This window comes from Somniosus microcephalus, chromosome 5 (genome assembly GCF_052327205.1).
Source record: "Somniosus microcephalus isolate GS21.2 chromosome 5, FLI_Smic_1.0, whole genome shotgun sequence".
Classification (NCBI taxonomy): domain Eukaryota; kingdom Metazoa; phylum Chordata; class Chondrichthyes; order Squaliformes; family Somniosidae; genus Somniosus; species Somniosus microcephalus.
This window is the reverse complement of record NC_140991.1, coordinates 281,951,663-281,971,880: the sequence shown is the minus strand read 5'-3', so window position 1 is coordinate 281,971,880 and position 20,218 is coordinate 281,951,663. Positions and strand designations below refer to the sequence as shown.

The following is a 20,218-nucleotide window of genomic DNA, read 5'->3' as shown; positions in this document are numbered from 1 at the left end:
ATAGTATTAGATCAAAGGAAGAAGCTTATAATGCTGCCAAAAAGAGTTGTAAGCCTGAGGATTGGGAGGATTTTAGAATTCAGCAAAGGAGGACCAAGAAATTGATAAAGGGAAAATAGAATGATAGTAAACTAGCGAGAGACATAAAAACAGACTGTAAAAGCTTCTATAGGTATGTAAAAAGGAAAAGATTAGCAAAAGTAAATCTGGGTCCCTTACAGGCTGAGACAGGAGAAATTATAATGGGGAATAAGGAAAAGGCAGAGAAATTGAACAAATACTTTGGCTGCGATTTTATCGGGACTGAGAGGGTGGGTTTGGAAGCGGGTCAAAGGTTAAAATCGTTTTGATGATGGCGGGGTCAATGCTGTCAAACAGTGAGAAATGAGCTGTCAAAAAAAATGTGTGCGTGGTCCCTTTAAGAAAACCGGCAGATGACTCGTTATCAAATGATGTCATCTGACCGGCTTCCTCTTAATTGGCCGACAAGCCCGCAGGGTGGGCTTAACAAGGTCAATCAGCGTAAAATCATGTCCGTGGGCCGGATCCAGTTGGAGGCGGGAATGAAAGCTGGAAACCCCCTGACCCGCTCCCAACCCACATCCATTTACAAAATCGCGGCCTTTTCGTGTCTGTCTTCATGGAAGAAGATGCAAAAAACTTCCCGGAAATAGTGGACAACCAAGGGTTTCGCGAGAATGAGGAACTGAAAGATATTAGTATTAGTAAAAAGTAGTACTGGAGAAATTAATGGGACTGAAAGCTGATAAATCCCCATGACCTGATGGCCTACATCCTAAGGTTTTGAAAGAGTTGGCTATAGTGGATGCATTGGTTGTAATTTTCCAAAATTCCATATATTCTAGAACGGTTCCCGTGGATTGGAAGGTAGCAAATGTAACCCCACTATTTAAGAAGGAGGGAGAGAGAAAACGGGGAACTACAGACTAGTTAGCCTGATATCAGTAGTAGGGAAAATGCTAGAATCTATTATTAAGGATGTGGTAACAGGGCACTTAGAAAATAATAATAGGATTGGGCTGAGTCAATATGAATTTATGACAGGGAAATCATGTTTGACAAATCTGTTAGAGTTTTTTGAGGTTGTAACTAGCAGAATAGATAAGGGGGAACCAGTAAATGTGGAGTATTGGGATTTTCAGAAGGCATTCAATAAGGAGCCACACAAGAGTTTATTAAACAAAGTTAGTGCTCATGGGATTGGGGGGTAATATACTAGCATGGATTGAGGATTGGTTAACGGACAGAAAACAGAGTAGGAATAAACGGGTCATTTTTGTGTTGGCAGGCTGTAACAAGTGGGGTACTGCAAGGATCAGTGCTTGAGCCTCAGCTATTCACAATCTCCATCAATGATTTGGATGAGGGGTCCAAATGTAATATATCCAAGTTTGCTGATGAAACCAAGCTGGGTGGGAATGTAAGATGTGAGGGGGATGCAAGGAGGCTTCAAGGGGATATAAACAGGCTAAGTGAGTGGGCAAGAACATGGCAAATGGAATATAATGTGGAGAAATGTTAAGTTATCCACTTTGGTAGGAAATACAGAAAAGCAGAGATTGGGAAATGTTGGTGTTCAGAGGGACCTGGGTATCCTTGTACACAAATCACCGAAAGTTAACATGCAGGCACAGCAAGCAATTAGGAAAGCAAATCGTATATTGGCCTTTATTACAATGGATTTGAGTACAAGAGTAAAGACGTCTCACTGCAATTATATAAGACCCTGGTGAGACCACACCTGGAGTATTGTGTACAGTTTTGGTCTCCTTACCTAAGGAAGGATAACTTGCCATCAAGGGAGTGCAACGGAGGTTCACCAGACTGGTTCCTGGGATGAGGGGATTGTCCAATGAGGACAGATTGAGTAGACTAGGCCTATATTCTCTAGAGTTTAGAAAAATGAGAGGTGATCTCATTGAAACATACCACATTTTTACAGGGCTTGACAGGGTAGATGCAGGGAGGATGTTTCCCCTGGCTGGGGAGTCCAGAACCAGGGGTCATAGACTCAGAATAAGGGGTCGGCCATTTAGGACTGAGATGAGGAGAAATGTCTTCACTTAGAGGGTGGTGAATCTTTGGAATTCTCCACCCCAGAAGGCTGTGGAGGCTCAGTCATTGAGTATATTCAAGACAGAGATCAGTAGATTTTTAAACATTAAGGGATATGGAGATTCTTCAGGAAAGTGAAGATAAGGCAGAAGATCAGCCATGATCCTATTGAATGGCGGAGCAGGCTCAATAGGCCAAATGGCTGACTCCTGCTCCTATTTCTTATGTTCTTATGTTCTTCCTTCTGTGTCTTCCTCTTCCCTCTTCTCACGAATGCTGTAAATGTGAAATGACAGCATAAAATGCTGGAAATACTCAGTTGGTCAGGCAGCATCTCGACCTGAGACGTGAGCCGCAATTTCCTCTACCTCGGCGGGTCCGTGGTGGGCGACGTCGGTGGCGGGCCCGGCCCCGCTGCTGGCTCCAACCCGCTCTGTAGAATGATTTTACATTGATTGGGCTTGTTAAGCCCGCTCACCACGTTTGCCGGCCAATTCAAGGAAGTGGATCTGATGATGTCATTTGATGACGCATCATCAGCTGGCTTCCTTAAAGGGACCATGCGCAAATTTACTTTGACAGTTGTGCTGTCAGTGTTTTACAGCATTGAGGTGCTGCAAACACTGACAAGCACTGCACAGATGTGCACGGCTACACCCAGGCTCTCCCATTACTCCCTCCATATGCTTATGGAGAGAGTCACAGCATGCAGGGAGGTTCTCTTCCCTTCCAAGGGAGAAAGAGACCTCCCCAGGACACCAACGCAGCCTGGTTGCACATTGCACAGGAGGACACAAGCAGAGATGTTGTCATGAGGACTAGGCTGCAGTGGCGCAAACCTTTCAATATTCTCAGTAGAACACGAAACGTTAGTGCAAAGCTACACTCAACCTCATCCTGCTGTGCCACTCATCACATCCCATCACTCTGCCTTCCCTACTCTACTCCTGCACATCTTTACTCACACCAACTTACCTTGCACCTCCACCCATCCCTCTCTATCTACATTATCACTTCCCCATCTCACTCGTCACCCCTCACACTCACCCTCATCTTAGTCCAATCATACCAATTAACAACACACAAGGGTAGGCACTTGGGTGTTTTATGCAATGTTCATATAAAGTTTCTGTTAATGTGGTGTCAAACATTGAAACATTTATTTTCAACACTTTGCGTTCTTGGACAGATTTGTGTGCACCTTTGGAAGTGGCTTAGTGAGTTGCAGTGAATGGTGAGACATAACGGTACCTCCCGCAATGGTCATGAGTGTGAAAGGAATGGCTTAGGCATTATAGGGATGCTTTATGGTGTAGGTTTGGGATGGTGTCAGCCTGGCACATTATGTGGCAGCCAGGGTGTACAGCATTAAGTGAAGTAAGTCTGCCCATGGTGAGGCCATCCCTGGCTTCCCAGGCAGCAATGTGGTCGGGTGCTGATGCTCTGTGTCCTGTGCAGCATCAGTTGATTGCGGAGAAGATTGGTGTTGTAGTTGGTGCTGCTGGTGTGCCTGGTGATGCTGGTGTTGAGGCTGATCGTGGTGGGATTCTGAGGACCAGGGTGAGAGAGTTTCAAGGGCACCGATGTTGATGTAGTCGATGGCAGGTGAAGTTGAGATGACAGAAGCAATCTGTCAATGGTGAGAGAGGTTGTTCCAATGAGATGACACTGGACAGAGAGTTTGCTCCAAACACTTGCAACCTGCATAAAGCTCAATCTGTCTTCCAAATGCAGTAAGCAACAGCTTCCGAGCTTAGAAAGTGAAGAGCTCTGAGATGGGAGCTTTTATAGCACATTTGCAGCTGTCAAGTAATAAGATGATCCCATGGTCATACAACTCCCGACCTCCTTACCTGGCGTGATCCCCGAGCTGCGTGGACCCCGTGGGTAACCTCGTAAAATGGCAAGGTGAGCTCAAAATACTTTTTAATGGGCTGTTAACAAGGTCATAATGACCTGAATTGCCTCCCCTACCACTGCGTGTCGGGTCCGTTCAGCCCAAGCAGACCTGACATCTGGGAAAGTCGCATGGCAGCGGGTTCCTGACAATTTTTTTCCCGCTTGACCCACACGCCCGCTGACCCCCGAAAAATTCCCCCACATTAAATCTGTTTTTCTCTCCACAGACGTTGCATGACCTTTTGAGTATTCGCAGCATGTTCTGTCTTCTCAAAGACCTTCATTTACCAGCCGATCCCTTGTAAGCATCCAGCAGCACTCCCTACACACTTAATAACTTTTCACATCTGTTGTAGCAGGCCACCACTTCACTAAAATAGAAAAAAAGTCCAAAACCTTAAATTCAAACTTACCTGAATGTCGTGAGTGTCCCTTTAAGAGATCCCAACATCGCCTGCTTGCACGCCAGGTTAACCAGGACCCAGCATTGAACTCAGCGCTAGGGTCGAAGTTCACGCTTGTGATGTAAAGTTGGCATTGCATGCCGATTTACGTCACAACGCCGCTATTTTGTTGAAGATGGCGCTGCCAGTTATCGGCAGCGCAAAGGTAGGGACAAAAACAGCGGCCGCCGAGGGAACTGCCAGCATTTCCCAAAAGAGCAGCGACTGCTGTTTTAGCGCCATTTAATGGTGCTACAGAGTCGTGCTAAGGCCACGAATTTCTAGCCCAGTGCTTTTTACAGCAGTTTATCCTCAATGAAGATGTGGGAACTTCATTTGAGATGAGAAAACAGTGAGGCCAAGAACGTCAATAGAAAAGGCTGGAGTAAGTGTGGATCCATCAATGTTACGAGGTACTAGTTGTTTGTTGGACTAGCAAGAGACAAAAAGAATCTGACAAGCTTTTTCAGCCATTTGCTAATTTTAGTAAAAGGGTAGACACAAGTATAAAGCAGGAAAATAAAATTCAGAAAATATGCTTCTGCTTCTTTGAGGACTTGAAAAAACAAGTTGAGAATAATTTAAATGAAAATCCTACCCTGCAACCTCTTATTCCTTTGAATCCTTCATTGCCAGGAGCTCCAGGTTCTCCATCTACTCCCTAAATGCCATGATAGACAAATACAGGTTAACCAGAATGTTATATCCTTTAATATAAAATGTAAGACAACAAAAATTGTGGTAGTTACCTGTGAGCCAGGATTTCCAGGGGTTCCTCGTGTTCCCTATAAAATTTAATTTAAGAGCAGTCATTTTTAGTCCACATATATACTACTGTCACTAATTCTTTAATTCTTCTGCAATGTTTAGTAATACTATTATTAGTGCCTTTAATATGGAACAATATTAGGTATGAACTATTCAATGCATCCTATGAGTTGTAGGGGCTGATTTTCCTGAACTTTACCCCAAAGAATGCCCAGTCCCCAGGTGCAAAACTCAGGAAAAATGGACCAGAGATCCATTACGCTGGCTCTCCACAACCTTTACACTTCCCTGGGATTATCAGGGCTTCTCCATAGGGGAGGAGCAGAGCTGGGCATACGGCTGCAGCAGAAGTAGCTCCAACAGTGGGGCAGTAATTCCTCCCCAAACGCGTGAGTACGGAAGGGGTACTCACGTGTCTGGCCGGAGGAAATGCCGGTTTTCAGCATGCACAGCGCATGCGCTGAAAACCGGCATTTCCTCTCCTCTAATCCAAAAGGTGAAGAGGCTAGCGCGTGCGCTGTAGGGGGCAGCGCGTGCGTCTTGGATTTCCTCTGTTTTGGGGGATTTGCGCATGTCTAAAGGCCTCCGGTCTTTACGCTTGTAAAAAGCACACGTAAATATTTATTTTTACAGGTAAGTGGTGTTTTAGTGTAATTTAGAATTTTTTTTCCCACAGGTTTATTATTTTAAAGAATCTACAATAAGGTAAGTTTAGTTTTAGACCCTTTTTATTAAAAATTTATTTTTTTCAAAAAGAAAATTTTTGTTTAAATTATTTTTTTAAACTTATTTATACTTAATTTAATGATTGGGATGTTTTTAAAATTTTTATTTAAAGTTTAAATAGTGTTTTGGGCCCCCGTAGTTTTCATGAGTTTGACAGTTCTTACTCTCAAACTCATGAATGAACCTTCTCCTCCCCTGATTGGTTGTACAGTGCTCACCTGATCCCAGCCAGCACATCGCACTAACTACGCCGCTGGATCAGGTTAGCACTGCGCGCTGACATCTGAACCGGGCCTGTGACAGGAAATGCAAGCAGGCCCGGGCTTCAGATGTCAGCGTGCAGGGTGAGTGCAGATCGGGGGCTTGCACGCGCGGCAAGCCCCCGACACCAAGTTCTGGGCCAGTGTCTTGTAAATAAGGTGGGGGAGGAGGCGGTGGGGGCTTTCCTTGTCCTCGCACATTCATGTCCTCTTCTCTTGTCAGTTGGGTATCCATTTTCAGTGGCGCCAGAAGAAGGCGTTGAGGTCTGAGTGGGCCCAGCAGCAAGGCCAACATTAGCACTACTCCTATCCTGCACTAGTGCAGATGGAACCAGAAATACTGGCTGCGTGATCTTTAATCATTTAGAATCATTAATATTGTTTACATTTCAAAAAGGTAGACCTTGGTTTGTGTCGTATTTATATGAGATTATCCAAGGAATACTACATTAGTACCATGTACATGAAAAAGCTATTCAAACACTATTTACAAAATGCACTGGCTAAACTAGTTTTTTTCCCCAATGTATGCATTAGTATCATAGTTTTTCTATTTTTGAATATAAAAGATCCCATGGCAGTATTTGAAGAAGAGCAAGGGTGTTCTCCCAGTGTCCTGGCCAATTTACACAACCAAAAACAGATTAACTGCTAATTTATCTCAATTACTATTTGTAGGACATGGCTGTGCACATATTAGATGCTGCATTTGCCTATATAACAGCGACTACAATTCAAAAATAATTAATTGGCTGTTCAGAGCTTTAGAACGTCCTAAGGGTGTGAATTACACAGGATATACAGCACAGAAACAGGCCATTCGGCTCAACCAGTCCATGCTGGTGTTTATGCTCCACTTGAGCCTCCACCCATTTTTCCTCATCTAAATCTATCAGCATAACCCTCTATTCCCTTCTCCCTCATATGCTTATCTAGCCTCCCCTTAAATGCATCTATACTATTCGCCTCAACCACTCCCTGTGGTAGCGAGTTCCACATTCTCACCACTCTGAGTAAAGAAGTTTCTTCTGAATTCCCTATTTGCTTTTGTGGTGACTATCTTATATTGATGGCTCCTAGTTTTGCTCTATAATGTAATGGTGCTAGAAAAATGGAAGTCTTTTCTTTTTTCATTCTGTCTGGTGATGCAATATTGCAGCAGATTCGACTCTCTGTGGCAGACTTCATCAACTGATACTTGAGCCCGGCAGGTGCAGAGGATTGCATGGCACTGCTAATGATTGTCCAGGCAGCCTGTTTCATTAATTAGATCTTGAGGAGTAGACCTGTCACTGGGATTCTTCCCATTCAGTTTGAAATAACCATGCAAGTCAATGTCATGTCAGATTAGTTGCTGCTGGCTGGATAAGTAGTGCAAAGCTTATCAGTGCTGTGTTCTGATGGGCTGTGCGGTTTCAGAGGATTAAACTCTAATATTGGACCGTATTTTCTGATCTGAAGAAAATCTACGCCCTTACCTGAGGGCTCCAGAGTCCGGCAATTTTTGCTCCTGGACCTCTGCTCTACGAAATGAAAGGGCCCAGGTATCCCAGGGGCACATGCGGTTCGCAAGCATCCCTGGGATCGCGTGGGCCAGGGGGAACTAATGAAAGAAGGGAATCTCCCTTCATACTTTTAACAGCTTAGACCTGTCAAAAGTATGAATGGAGATCACTCCAAAAACACATCAAAACATTAAATACATTTTTTAATCACATTTTTAAAATTAGTTAAAATTACATTAAATTAAATATTTTAAACAAAAATTTAATTTTTGGAAAAAAAATTAAAGTTTTTTACGGGGCTAAAAATAAATTTACTTTTTTAAAAGTATTTTTAAATTGTAAATGATAAATGAGTGCATTTTTAAAAAACTTTTTAAAACTCTTATGCTGGTAAAAGCAGGGCTTACGCCTGCTTTTACCAGGTGTAAGATCTTTAAGGGATTTCAGCAGGCGGAGGTTCTGCAGAAAGCGGAACTCTCCACCCGCAGAGGCCCTTCTCCAGGGCAGGCGAGGATTCTTGACAGATTGGAAGTGCTGGTTTTCAGCGCATGCGCTTCGCATGCCTGAAACTGGCACTTGCGAGGTCCCTACGGACCTGTGTGTACACAACTCGTACACACCTGTAGGGATCAGAAAATACGGGCCAATACCTTTGCACACTCATAGGTCCAAAAGCCTTGGCTCTTGCCAATCTGCAGCTAAGTTCTATGGACATGGGTAAAAAGCAGAACCACAAGGGTAATAATCTCTGGATTATTACCTGAGCCACGAGCGAATTTGGCTGGGACAAATAAAATTAGAGAGTTAATTGCATGGCTCAAAGACTGGTGTGGGAGAAATGGGTTTTGCTTCCTGGGACACTGGCACCAGTACTGGGGCAGGAGGGAGCTGTTCCGTTGGGACGGGCTTCACTTGGCCAGTGCTGGGACTAGAGTCCTGGCGGATCATATAACTAGGGCTGTAGAGAGGGCTTTAAACTAACTAGTGGGGGGGAGGTTCCTAGAGAGCAAATAATAAAAATGACAACAGAGAAGGTCATAGACTTAGGTAGCAGTGGGGAAATTAAAAACCAGAGCGTGTCAGGAAGGGGCAGAAGGTATGGAGTAAAAGGTAAAGTAATAAAAAGGGCAAAAGCAGGAACTAAGTGTCACAAAACATCTTTGAAAGTTCTCTATCTGAATGCACGTAGCATTCGTAACAAAATAGACGAGTTAATGGCACAAATAACTACATATGGGTATGATCTTGTGGCCATTACAGAAACATGGATGCAGGGTGACAATGCCTGGGAATTAAACATACCAGGTTATTTAACGACCAGGAAGGACAGGCAGGAGGGAAGGGGAGGTGGGGTGGCTATGTTAATAAAGGAAGGAATCACTGTAATACAGAGAAATGATATTGGGTCAAAAGATCAGGATAATGAAACAGTTTGGGTGGAGGTAAGGAATAATAAGGGGAAAAAAATAATAGTGGGCGTAGTCTATAGGCCTCCGAACAGTGGCAACTCTGTTGGACGGAGTATCAATCAGGAAATAGTTGAGGCTTGTAATAAGGGAACATCTATAATTATGGGGGATTTTAACTCATATTAATTGGACAAATCAAATTGGGCAGGGCTGCCTTGAGGATGAGTTCATTGAGTGTATTAGGGATGGGTTTCTTGAGCAGTATGTAACTGAACCGACCAGGGGGCAAGCAACCTTCGATCTGGTCCTGTGTAACGAGACAGGATTAATTAAAAATGTCCTAGTAAAGGATCCCCTTGGAATGAGTGACCATAACATGGTTGAATTCCATATTCAATTAGAGGGTGAGAAGGTTGGATCTCAAACAAGCGTGCTAAGCTTGAATAAAGGAGAATTTGAAGGTATGAGAGCGGAATTGAGTAGAGTAGATTGGGAAAATAGATTAAAGGGTAAGACGATACATGAAAGACGATACATGATCAGTGGTGTACATTTAAGGAGTTATTTTACAACTTCCAAAAAAAATATATTCCACTGAGAAGAAAAGGGTGTAAAAGAAAAGACAGCCATCCGTGGCTAAGTAAAGAAATTAAGGATAGTATTCGACTAAAAACAAGGGCATATAAGGTAGCCAAATCTAGTGGGAGGATAGAGGATTGGGAAAACTTTAAAAGACAGCAAAAAATAACAAAAAGATTGATTAAGAAAGGGAAGATAGATTATGAAAGTAAATTAGCAAAAAATATAAAAACAGATAGTAAGAGTTTTTATAGTTATATAAAAAGAAAAATGGTGGCTAAAGTAAATGTTGGTCCCTTAGAGGATGAGACCGGGAAATTAATGGTGGGAAATATGGAGATGGCAAAAACACTGAATGAATATTTTATATCAGTCTTTACAGTAGAAGACACTAAGAATATCCCAACACTGGACAAACAGGGGGCTATAGGGGGGGAGGAGCTAAACACGATCAAAATCACTAAGGAAGTGGTACTCGGTAAAATAATGGGACTCAAGGCGGATAATTCACCTGGACCTGATGGCTTACATCCTAGGGTCTTGAGGGAAGTGGCGGTAGGGATTGTGGATGCATTGGTAATAATTTTCCAAAACTCCCTGGACTCAGCAAAGGTCCCGGCAGACTGGAAAACTGCTAATGTAACACCCTTATTTTAAAAGGGCAGTAGACAGAAGGCTGGAAACTATAGACCGGTTAGCCTAACATCTGTGGTAGGTAAAATTTTGGAGTCCATTATTAAGGAGACAGTAACAGGACATTTGGATAATCATAATTTAATAGGACAAAGTCAGCATGGTTTTATGAAGGGGAAGTCATGTTTGACAAATTTGCTGGAGTTCTTTGAGGAAGTAACATATAGGGTGGATAAAGGGGAACCAGTGGACGTAGTGTATTTAGACTTCCAAAAGGCATTTGACAAGGTGCCACACAAAAGATTATTGCTTAAGATAAAAAATCACGGGATTGGGGGTAATATTCTGGCATGGATAGAGGATTAGCTATCTAACAGAAGGCAGAGAGTTGGGATAAATGGTTCATTCTCAGATTGGCAATCAGTAACTAGTGGTGTTCCGCAGGGGTCAGTGCTGGGTCCTCAACTCTTTACAATCTATATTAACAATTTGGAGGAGGGGACCGAGTGTAACATATCAAAGTTTGCAGATGATACTAAGATGGGAGGGAAAGTAGTGAGTGAGGAGGACATAAAAAACCTGCAAGGGGACATAGACAGGCTAAGTAAGTGGGCAGAGATTTGGCAGATGGAATACAATACTGGAAAGTGTGAGGTTATGCACTTTGGCAGGAAAAATCGTAGAGCAAGTTATTATCTTAATGGCAAGAAACTGGAAAGTACTGAAGTACAAAGGGATCTGGGGGTCCTGGTGCACGAAACTCAAAAGGTTCGTATGCAGGTGCAGCAAGTGATTAAGAAGGCCAATGGAATGTTGGCTTTCATTGCTAGGGGGATAGAATATAAAAATAGGGAGGTATTGCTTCAGTTGTACAAGGTATTGGTGAGACCGCACCTGGAATACTGCGTACAGTTTTGGTGTCCATGCTTAAGAAAGGACATACTTGCTCTCGAGTCAGTACAAAGAAGGTTCACTCGGTTAATCCCGGGGATGAGGGGATGGACATATGAGGAGAGGTTGAGTAGATTGGGACTCTACTCATTGGAGTTCAGAAGAATGAGAGGCGATCTTATTGAAACATATAAGATTGTGAAGGGGTTGGATCGGGTGGATGCGGGGAGGATGTTCCCGATGATGGGTGAAACTAGAACTGGGGGCATAGTCTTAGAATAAGGGGCTGCTCTTTCAAAACTGAGATGAGGAGGAACTACTTCACTCAGAGGGTGGTAGGTCCATGGAATATGCTGCCCCAAAAAGCTGTAGAAGCTACATCATTACATAAATTTAAAACAGAAATAGACAGTTTCCTAGAAGTAAAGGGAATTAAGGGTTACGGGGAGCGGGCAGGAATTTGGACATGAGTCTAGGTTCGGAATGGTCATGGCCCTGTGGGTAGCGGAGCGGGCCCAGGGGCCGTGTAGCCTGATCCTGCTCCTATTTCATGTGTCTAATTCTGTTAGATTCAGGAGATGGTTCTGTGATAGTGGATTGGCAGTTAGGATCAGATCACCCATGATCTTATTGAATGGCGGAGCAGGCTCGAGGGGCCGATTGGCCTACTCCTGCTCCTATTTCTTATGTTCTTATGTTCTTATGTAAGTGAGGTGTCTCTCTGCTTGGAGAGAGTGTGTACCCATATTAACATACAGAAACACTAGCTGTGTGAATTTTCCAGTAGTTTGGTTTGGAGACTGAATAATTTTAACATGGCACTGGATTTGCACTGTAGTATGTAGGCAAATGTAGACAGAATAACACTCATCAACGGCCACACCATGTGTGTCAGGAATTGCCTCGGGGGTTCAGATTGGCTGCCATAAGTTCAGTGGAAACATCATTTATATGGTGTATCCAGGGTTTGTGCTGAAGTTACCGTGGCAAATCAGGAACATTTTGGAGTAAATTCCCAACAGTGTGATTAAACACTGCCTCAATTATTTGACATCATGCTTGAAAGTATGAGGCAAATTAGGAACTGCAAGGAGAAATTGAGTTGATCAGCAAACTGGTTATTATATATCAGAAAAAAGTTAACCGAATTTGTTTATCTCTTCTATTAAGGGTGGAGTTTATCAAAATCTCTGGGTCCTCCTGCAACATCATCGTAGTTATGTTTATGTTAACATGCTATTTACAAGTACATTATATGAACGTGCCTGCCTACTCGGCTATCTACATTATATGCTACTTCATGATATTTAGTACAACAATTCTAACACCTCTGAGTTAACCTGTTTCCAAGCAAAAGGTATTTTAAATTGAAAGTGATTCTGTAATTCTTGCGCTCTCAACAAGGAAGACATGCTCAAAGAGAGCACAGGTCAGAGATAGCGCTCCAGCATGGTAGCCTGGATTTTCTCACCCAAGCTCTTGTTGAGTGTGATTACCCAATGGAAGCAGAGAATCACAGAATCATCCATGCAGGATAAGCTGTAGTGTACCAGGGGGTTCAGCTATAGCTCATCCTAAAGTGGGCGAGTGGAGAATATGAACTTTGCTTTGATAAACATTGAGGGTGGATTGTTTAAGTATTTGTCATATCTTTATGTTGAGTGGCTCTCACCCCGCTCTGTTAAATTAGAGTTAGAAACATTGGATAAAGACAACCTCTTTGTGCCTCTGAACTGGCTAAAGAATCTTGATATTGAAGTTCCTCTGTATTATTTTAGCATAATGGTTATCATGTTTGTAGCAAAAACCTGTTTATTTTAAGTGAACCTATGACTTTGCTAAAATAGTACACAGAGGAATTACACATCATTGTAGGCTTCCTGCGGGTGCAAGCCTCCGACCTGCACTTACCTAGCGCGCCGGCCGTTGTGCTGTGGGCCCCTGTGGGATTCCGATCCTGGGCCTGCTCCAACTGCCGACGCGCAGTGCTTGCGTATCCCAGGGGCGCAGTTAGTTCGAAGCATCCCCTGGGATCACGTGGGCCATGGAGAACCAATCGTAGCAGGGAATCTCCATTCATAGGTTTGACAGGAAGACCTGTCAAATCTATGAATACAATTCAGCCCCAAAACATATCTTAAACTTCAAATATTTTTTTTTAAAAACATCACATTTTTAAAATAAAATATAAATTACATAAAATAACTACAGTATTTTAAACAATAATTTAAATTTTTGAAAAAATTAATTACACTTTCTAACAGGGCTAAAAATAAACATATCTTTCTTTAAAGTATTTAAAAATGATAAACCTGTGGAAAAAATGTTTTAATTTTACTTAATTCACCACTTACCTTGTTAAAAGCAGGCCTTGCGACTGCTTTTTACATGTGTAGCTCCTGGAGACTTGCCCTCCCGGAAAAACCTGGAAAAAAAAGTTCGTTCCAGGCATACGCTGCCTCTCCGGCGCACGTGTTCGATCTGTGAACCCCTTCCTTTAAGGGAACGGAAGTTCCGGTTTCCCGTGCATGCACTGCATGAAACCGACACTTTCGTTGGGCCTACGTGTGAGTACCCAGCCCGTACTCGCCCGTGGGGACCCGAAGTTCTGGCCCAATATTTTTGCCAAAATGTATCAATATTTTGAATTGTTTACCAATTCTTTGATGTAGGACATTTATACAAGGGTTTATTAAGTGGCCAGTGTTTAAACGTCTGTATAATGTTAGCATACAAGAGCAAACTTGTGAAAGTCCACTCCTAGCACAAGAGCCTAGCTCTATTGTGGCATGGATCAGGGAATTGGGAGAGGTCAGAGCACCCAATTCATGGCACTCATTTTCCAATAATTAATTTTCATTTACCGAAAAATTGGAAGCACCGTGAATCACGGTCATTGACCCCCATCACTATTCTCCAATCCAAATACCAATCAAACAAGGCGCTGCATCAGAAACAGAGCCGGACAAAATTTAAGTTTAAGTAGTTTGTTGAATCCTTTGTTTAAGATCAATACAACAGCGCCCTCTGTAGGAAGTGCAATCAAACAGCATCACATAAACTCAGCTAAAAATTAAACACTTAAAACCCTTTTGGGTCCAAAGTTCCTCAGGCCTCCTGAGCTGATGTTAGTGTGGCAGGAAACCACTGGTGTATCTGGAGTCAGGGTGGGGGGTCCTTGAATCTAAATATCCTTGGCAGGAGCATCTTGGAAACCTATGTGGTGTTGGGGGGGATTGTTAGAAGGTCCTTTGTAAGGAGAACCATTCAAAAAATTTGCCATTCAGTTCCGGGAAATTGCAGGATGTGACCCTGGCCTTGAGACCCTAGTGAGCCCTAAGAATGAAATGGATATGGAATTATTCCTGGCATCTAGATTGCTGGTGGAAAGCAGGTGGCGGCTGCAGGAATTCCAGTGGGGAAGCTATTGTGCTAGCTCCACCTCCTTATGATTTCAGGAGCTTTATATGAGGTGGATGTAACTCTGCCACCCCAGGCCCCATTGGAAACTAATACTGGCATCTCTCCCAGGTAGATAGCCAGTGTTTCAAGGTCCTGTCCAATTTTCCTCCCCCTCTGATTTATGGTGTGAGTGTGCCCCAAGCCCCAAAGAAATTTGGGGTCTCATTCTTTTAGTCATCAAAATAATGCATTTGAAAATAAAATTAATCTTGTTCCAGTGAAAGAATGGTATGCAGACTTTAATAAAAATGAGAGCCATGATGTTGCCTTCCCTGGCACTGGCATTATCTTTTAGTGTAAGATGCAGTGTGTTTCAAAATCCCATCAATGAAGTTCAGGGACAAACGCTTAGTGTGTTCGTACTACATTTTCCTGTACATTGTTTTTAGGTAAATTTTAAAACATTTATTTTAAATAGATTGACACCTGCCTAAAAATAGCACCCAGAGAAATGTTGTACGAGCACACTAAGCATTGATATCTGAATTTCACTGATCAGAAAATATATCGCTTCTGCTCCATTTGGTCATTTCCCTCTCATTTCCAACGGTTATTGAAATGATAAGCTGATGGCCTTGCAATTTAAGAAAACTCTGCCTTTGCGCTGTTTCTTTCAATTTTGCTGCTATAATGGGGTAAAGGGAGGAACCTTAATATTAATCAGAGTACTAATATTGGCAAAACAAGACAAAACTCTGGTCCTACATCTCTCAATAATACTTCTGTAGTCAGAAGCAATTTCCAAAAATAGTAAAAGTGTTTTTCAGATCAAGAAACAATACAGGGTAAATTCAGTGTTTCCAGTAGAGAGCCTCACGTGAAAGGATCACGAGTTAGAGATACGGCTACAACACTTCAGTTCTGATCCTCTGACCCATGCACCCACTGAAGTGTGGGATCACTGAATTTACTCTACATACAACAATAATATGGTTTGTTACCTTTCTGCCTTTTGGTCCTTGGGAACCAAATCCATTTTTGCCATCTGCCCCCTATATGATAAACAACATCTTTAGCAAAACAGTTGTACAATTTGCTCAGCACTTTTTCATTTGACTTGGTATATTTCAAAATGTAGATGCTATCAAGAACAAAATATAGTTGTTATATGTCCTTAAATTCATGTTTTGGAAAATTAGCCAACAGACTACCTCAGAGCTATGAGTTTTTTTCCCCAATGGAAATCAGCCAAAAGAACTATCCGGTATTTCTGCTGAGCCGTGACACCTCCCTTCCCAAATCCTATGCCTGTCTTACAACCACAAAACACATTGCGGGTAATTTTAACTCCCAAAAACAGGTGGGTTTAGGTCGGGTGGGAAGTAAAATATTTAAAAAAACTCAAACAGGAACTCAAACCAGCCCACTTCCGGTTTTAGCAGAGGTAAGACGAGGGGCAGGCAACTAATCCACTCTCAGGAGGCGGGTCGGTCGGTCGTTGAAACCTTTTAAGGAGGCTGTGTGCCTCCATTTTAACAAGGTTACTATTTTTAATTCATGTCAGCCGGGTTTCCCGGACTTCGGGAGAGCCGGCAGGTTAAGAGCAGGCGAGAAGGGCTGGATACATAAGGTAAGTGTCTTTATAGCACTGCTTGTGGGCCAGGAGGAGCAGGAGTGTTTCTTCCAGGCCCAACCAGCTTACCCTCTTAACCGTTCCCCATCGCCCACCCCCTCCCCATCTGCACGATCTCCCCACAAACCATACCCCCATCACCGACCCCCCGAACCCCCCAAAAGAAAATCATTTTGGCAGTTAACAAATGTGCAAGCTCCAAAAAGACATACAGTACTCAAAAGGGTTAATCTGCATCATTTCATTTCAGTGATGTGAGCTGTGTAGCAAAACATTTTTTTAAAATTGCAGTTCACTGCTGTTGCAACAAGTCATCGCCTCACCCCCAAACTGCTCACGACATCCCAACCCCCGTGATCACCAACCCCACGATCACAGACTCCCCACGATATGCAGCTTCCCCAACCCTTCCACAATCACCCTGACCCCCCAACCACCCTCTACCCACCGGCTCCCCCCCACCCCACCCAAATCACCACTAAACTACCTGCTCCTCGGCTGCGGCTTTTTCTGGAGCCGACCTTGCCCAACAGGCAGCCAAGTTTGTCAATCAGGCTGACTTTCGGGCGGGGAACCTGGAAAAAAATACATACACGCTGTGGAGTAACTCCACAGTGTACGAGGAAACTCGCACTTCTGGGTTTCCTAACCATAACTCCTCCCACACACCCCCCACCTCCGCTCCAAAACCCCGCCCCAGTAAATATTGGGGCCATTTGTTCTGTGTGTGAATTAGACTAAGTAGTGTTAATCATTGTGAACTATAGTGAGAGGATTGGCAACTCATGTGGTGATTGGGTTCCAATGGAGAGATGTTACAATTGGGATTGTTCTTGTACAAACACTTAAATTTGATTATCCCATGTGTTATTTTAATGTCATAGTTAAAATAGCTCAAATAAGAATTTGGTATGTGCGTGTTCAGCTTTCATATGAGAACTGTACCAACGGTATTTTCTACCTTAATGCAGGTTTACCTTCTCATTAAAATTCCATGTGGTCATAAATGGTTGATGCACATTCATCTTGGCATAATAGCAGATTAAATGTAATTTCTGGTTATTGTCACATGTTAATATAGGCTGGGTGCTATGTATGAAAGTTACAGGTGGGTCAAGACTGTCCCAATATTTTATTCCATTATTTACCAAGATGATATGGTTATTAGCACTATTTATTTCAAAAGAATTGCTTTATACCAAAAGAATTAAAGGATAAATTCACTGATTCTGCAATACCAGTGGGGAGCTATGCTCAAAAGGAACATGAGTTAATGATAGGGCTACAGCACCGTAGTAGAATCCTCCAACCTGTGCTCCCTTTATGCACAGTTCCTCAGAAGGAGCACAGAATCAGCAAATTTACTCAAAATGCATAAATGACCCAGGCCTGGCTGCTAGCTTTTCAGTTCTGGTATGACATAGAACTCCATAATCACTTTGGCTTATGTATTCTATGTGTCAATGCTCTACCAAAGGAATGCACCATCATACTAAATTCTGTTTACCGAGTCATCAGTTTCATCCTAAGCAATTGTTCCATTCCAAAAAAAAAGAAAAAAACACTGATGTTTCTGGCTCGTTAAGTGAATATTTAAAGTGTATGTACTTTTAAACCCTCTTTGTCCACTGCCTTATTATCCTTGCTACAGCAAATTATTTAAACACTGATAAATTTGACCAGTTACTTTAGCCTGTATGAAGCTGTGATGTTTTAAAGTTTCTAAGTTGACAAGAGAATATTGTAGGCAGAATATTACATGAATTTTGTAATGTTACTGATAAGTAGGATAATTGTTAGCATTGGGCTGCTCACTCTAAGACATGCATTAGCTGGTTATGTAGGTGCGGCTCATTCATGGATAGTCTGGTACAATCATTAAAATGAAACAAGTTTTAAGAGCCTGAACAATAACTACTCTATCATAGGACTAAATGAAACGACTTAATTTTTGACAAAGATACTAAAATACAGCCTATGTAAATATTATATTCTAAAATCAGTCTGAAACTATCCTATTCTATAACTATAAACTGGCATTTTTTCACATAAACAGCTTTTTATTATTGCATCCTTTCTACAGTTTCTCATAAATATGTTCTCCCAGATGTATTAAAAATAGAAAATCAGATATGCACTTTCCAAATTTAAATCATATATTACTACTGCAGTACTATATTTTGGATTTGAATATAATGTCCTGAATAACAGAATCAATTATATTTCTCTACAAGGTTAGTAACTGGGTGGGAGCTCCACAACTTTATTTCTAATGCTCTTCTAGATCATTTGTTATCGATGATTTTTTGCCAGAAAATGGGTTACAAGAAAGAATAAATTGAAGTAAAACAGAATAAGCTCACCACCATCCCACGAGGTCCCTCTGTTCCTCTTACACCTTTGTCCCCAGGATTTCCAGGTTGACCCTGTTAAATATCCCAAGGGGCTGGTTAGTAATTGGTTAATGATGCAAGTACCTGTATATATAAGGCGTACATTTTACAATTTAGCACTCCCAGCGCAGGGCTTCAAGTGACAAGTGCATAATCAGGAATTCAGGTGTGGAGGCCAGTACAACTGATTAACAGCCCACATGATTTTCCCTCCATTAAAATTAGAGTGCTACTGTTACATGAAACTCTGTACTAGCTCATAAAATGTACCCTATAATCTTTTTTCATTTTGCAACAAGATTTCTCATATATGCAAAAAATGAAATCTCCACACATTACCAACAATAAAAGCTACAATCAATTATTATGTTATCGGGCAAAGCCCCAAATTACTACATTTTAAAATATTATTGAGTGAACTGAACCTGGTGCAACAGGATTAAAACTCAATGATCTGTTTTTTTAAATGAAAGTGAAGTATCATGACCAGTTTAAAAATGGCCACCAGCAAAAATCAAATATTCCTATTATTATGAGTCTGGCAACTCTCATTGTAGGAAATTGCAGACTTGATGCACAAGTGCAAATGGAAGTATTTGATAACCATGTTTTTTTCTGGTTGCTACTCCTTAACCTGTACAATATTACATTATAGGATATACAGCACAGAAACAGGCCATATGGCCCAACCAGTCCATGCCGGCATTTATGCTCCACTCAAGCCTCCTCCCGTCTTTCCTCATCTAACTCTATCAGCATAACCCTCTATTCCCTTCTTCCTCATGCTTGTCTAGCCTCCCCTTAAATGCATCTATACTATTCGCTTCAACCACTCCCTGTGTTAGCGAGTTCCACATTCTCATCACTCTCTGGGTAAAGAAGTTTCTTCTGAATTCCCCATTTGATTTCTTGGTGACTATCTTATATTCATGGCCTCTAGTTTTGCTCTTCCCCACAAGTGGAAACACTCTCTCTGTATCTATGCTATCAAAACCTTTCATAATTTTAAGGACCTCTATTAGGTCAGAAAAGATGTGATTGCACTAGAGAGGGTACAGAGGAGATTTACAAGGATGTTGCCAGGAGTAGAGAATCTTAGCTATGAGGAAAGACTGGATAGGCTGGGTCTGTTTTCCTTGGAACAGGAGGTTCTGATGCACATCAGCAGCTGGAATGGGGTAAGGGTTGGGGGGCGGTGGGGGGGCGGGTGGCTCAGAACTCAAACACATCAGTCTTCTCTTTTCAAGAGAAAAGAGACCCAGCCTGTTCATCCTTTCCTCACATTTCTGGTATCATCCTTGTAAATCTTCTCTGCACCCTCTCCAGTGCCTCTTCTGTGTCAATGAAGTAACTGATGTTATTATAAATGGATGCAAGGTTTCATGCCTGTCTATTCCCCGTCTGTTTGATCTGATGGTGCTTTTAGGTCCAATCATGTTTGCTGTTCTGCTGCCTCTTGTAAAAATTCTGACTTTCACAAGGTGCCTTGATCAGTCTGAAGCATTCAGAGCCAACTTTATCTCTGCTGATAACTTTGGTAAACCCACTTTCAGAGCTGCTGAATATTACAAAAAAAATCAAATACAGTTGCAGCTTTCTAG

The 20,218-nt window shown here is 42.2% G+C and overlaps 1 protein-coding gene across 4 annotated transcripts in view; it reads right to left on the bottom strand.

The window, feature by feature from the left end:
- Positions 1-20,218, bottom strand: part of LOC147117766 (collagen alpha-6(VI) chain-like) — a 235,349-nt gene that overhangs the window by 68,932 nt on the left and 146,199 nt on the right. For all 4 annotated transcript variants that reach the window (XM_085989028.1, XM_085989027.1, XM_085989025.1 and 1 more), the window contains 4 exons: positions 18,588-18,650; positions 15,593-15,643; positions 5,168-5,203; positions 5,017-5,079 (listed from right to left, as the gene is read on the bottom strand). In XM_085989028.1, coding sequence (XP_085845154.1) covers positions 5,017-5,079; positions 5,168-5,203; positions 15,593-15,643; positions 18,588-18,650 — 213 coding nt within the window. The remainder of the gene's footprint in view (positions 1-5,016; positions 5,080-5,167; positions 5,204-15,592; positions 15,644-18,587; positions 18,651-20,218) is intronic.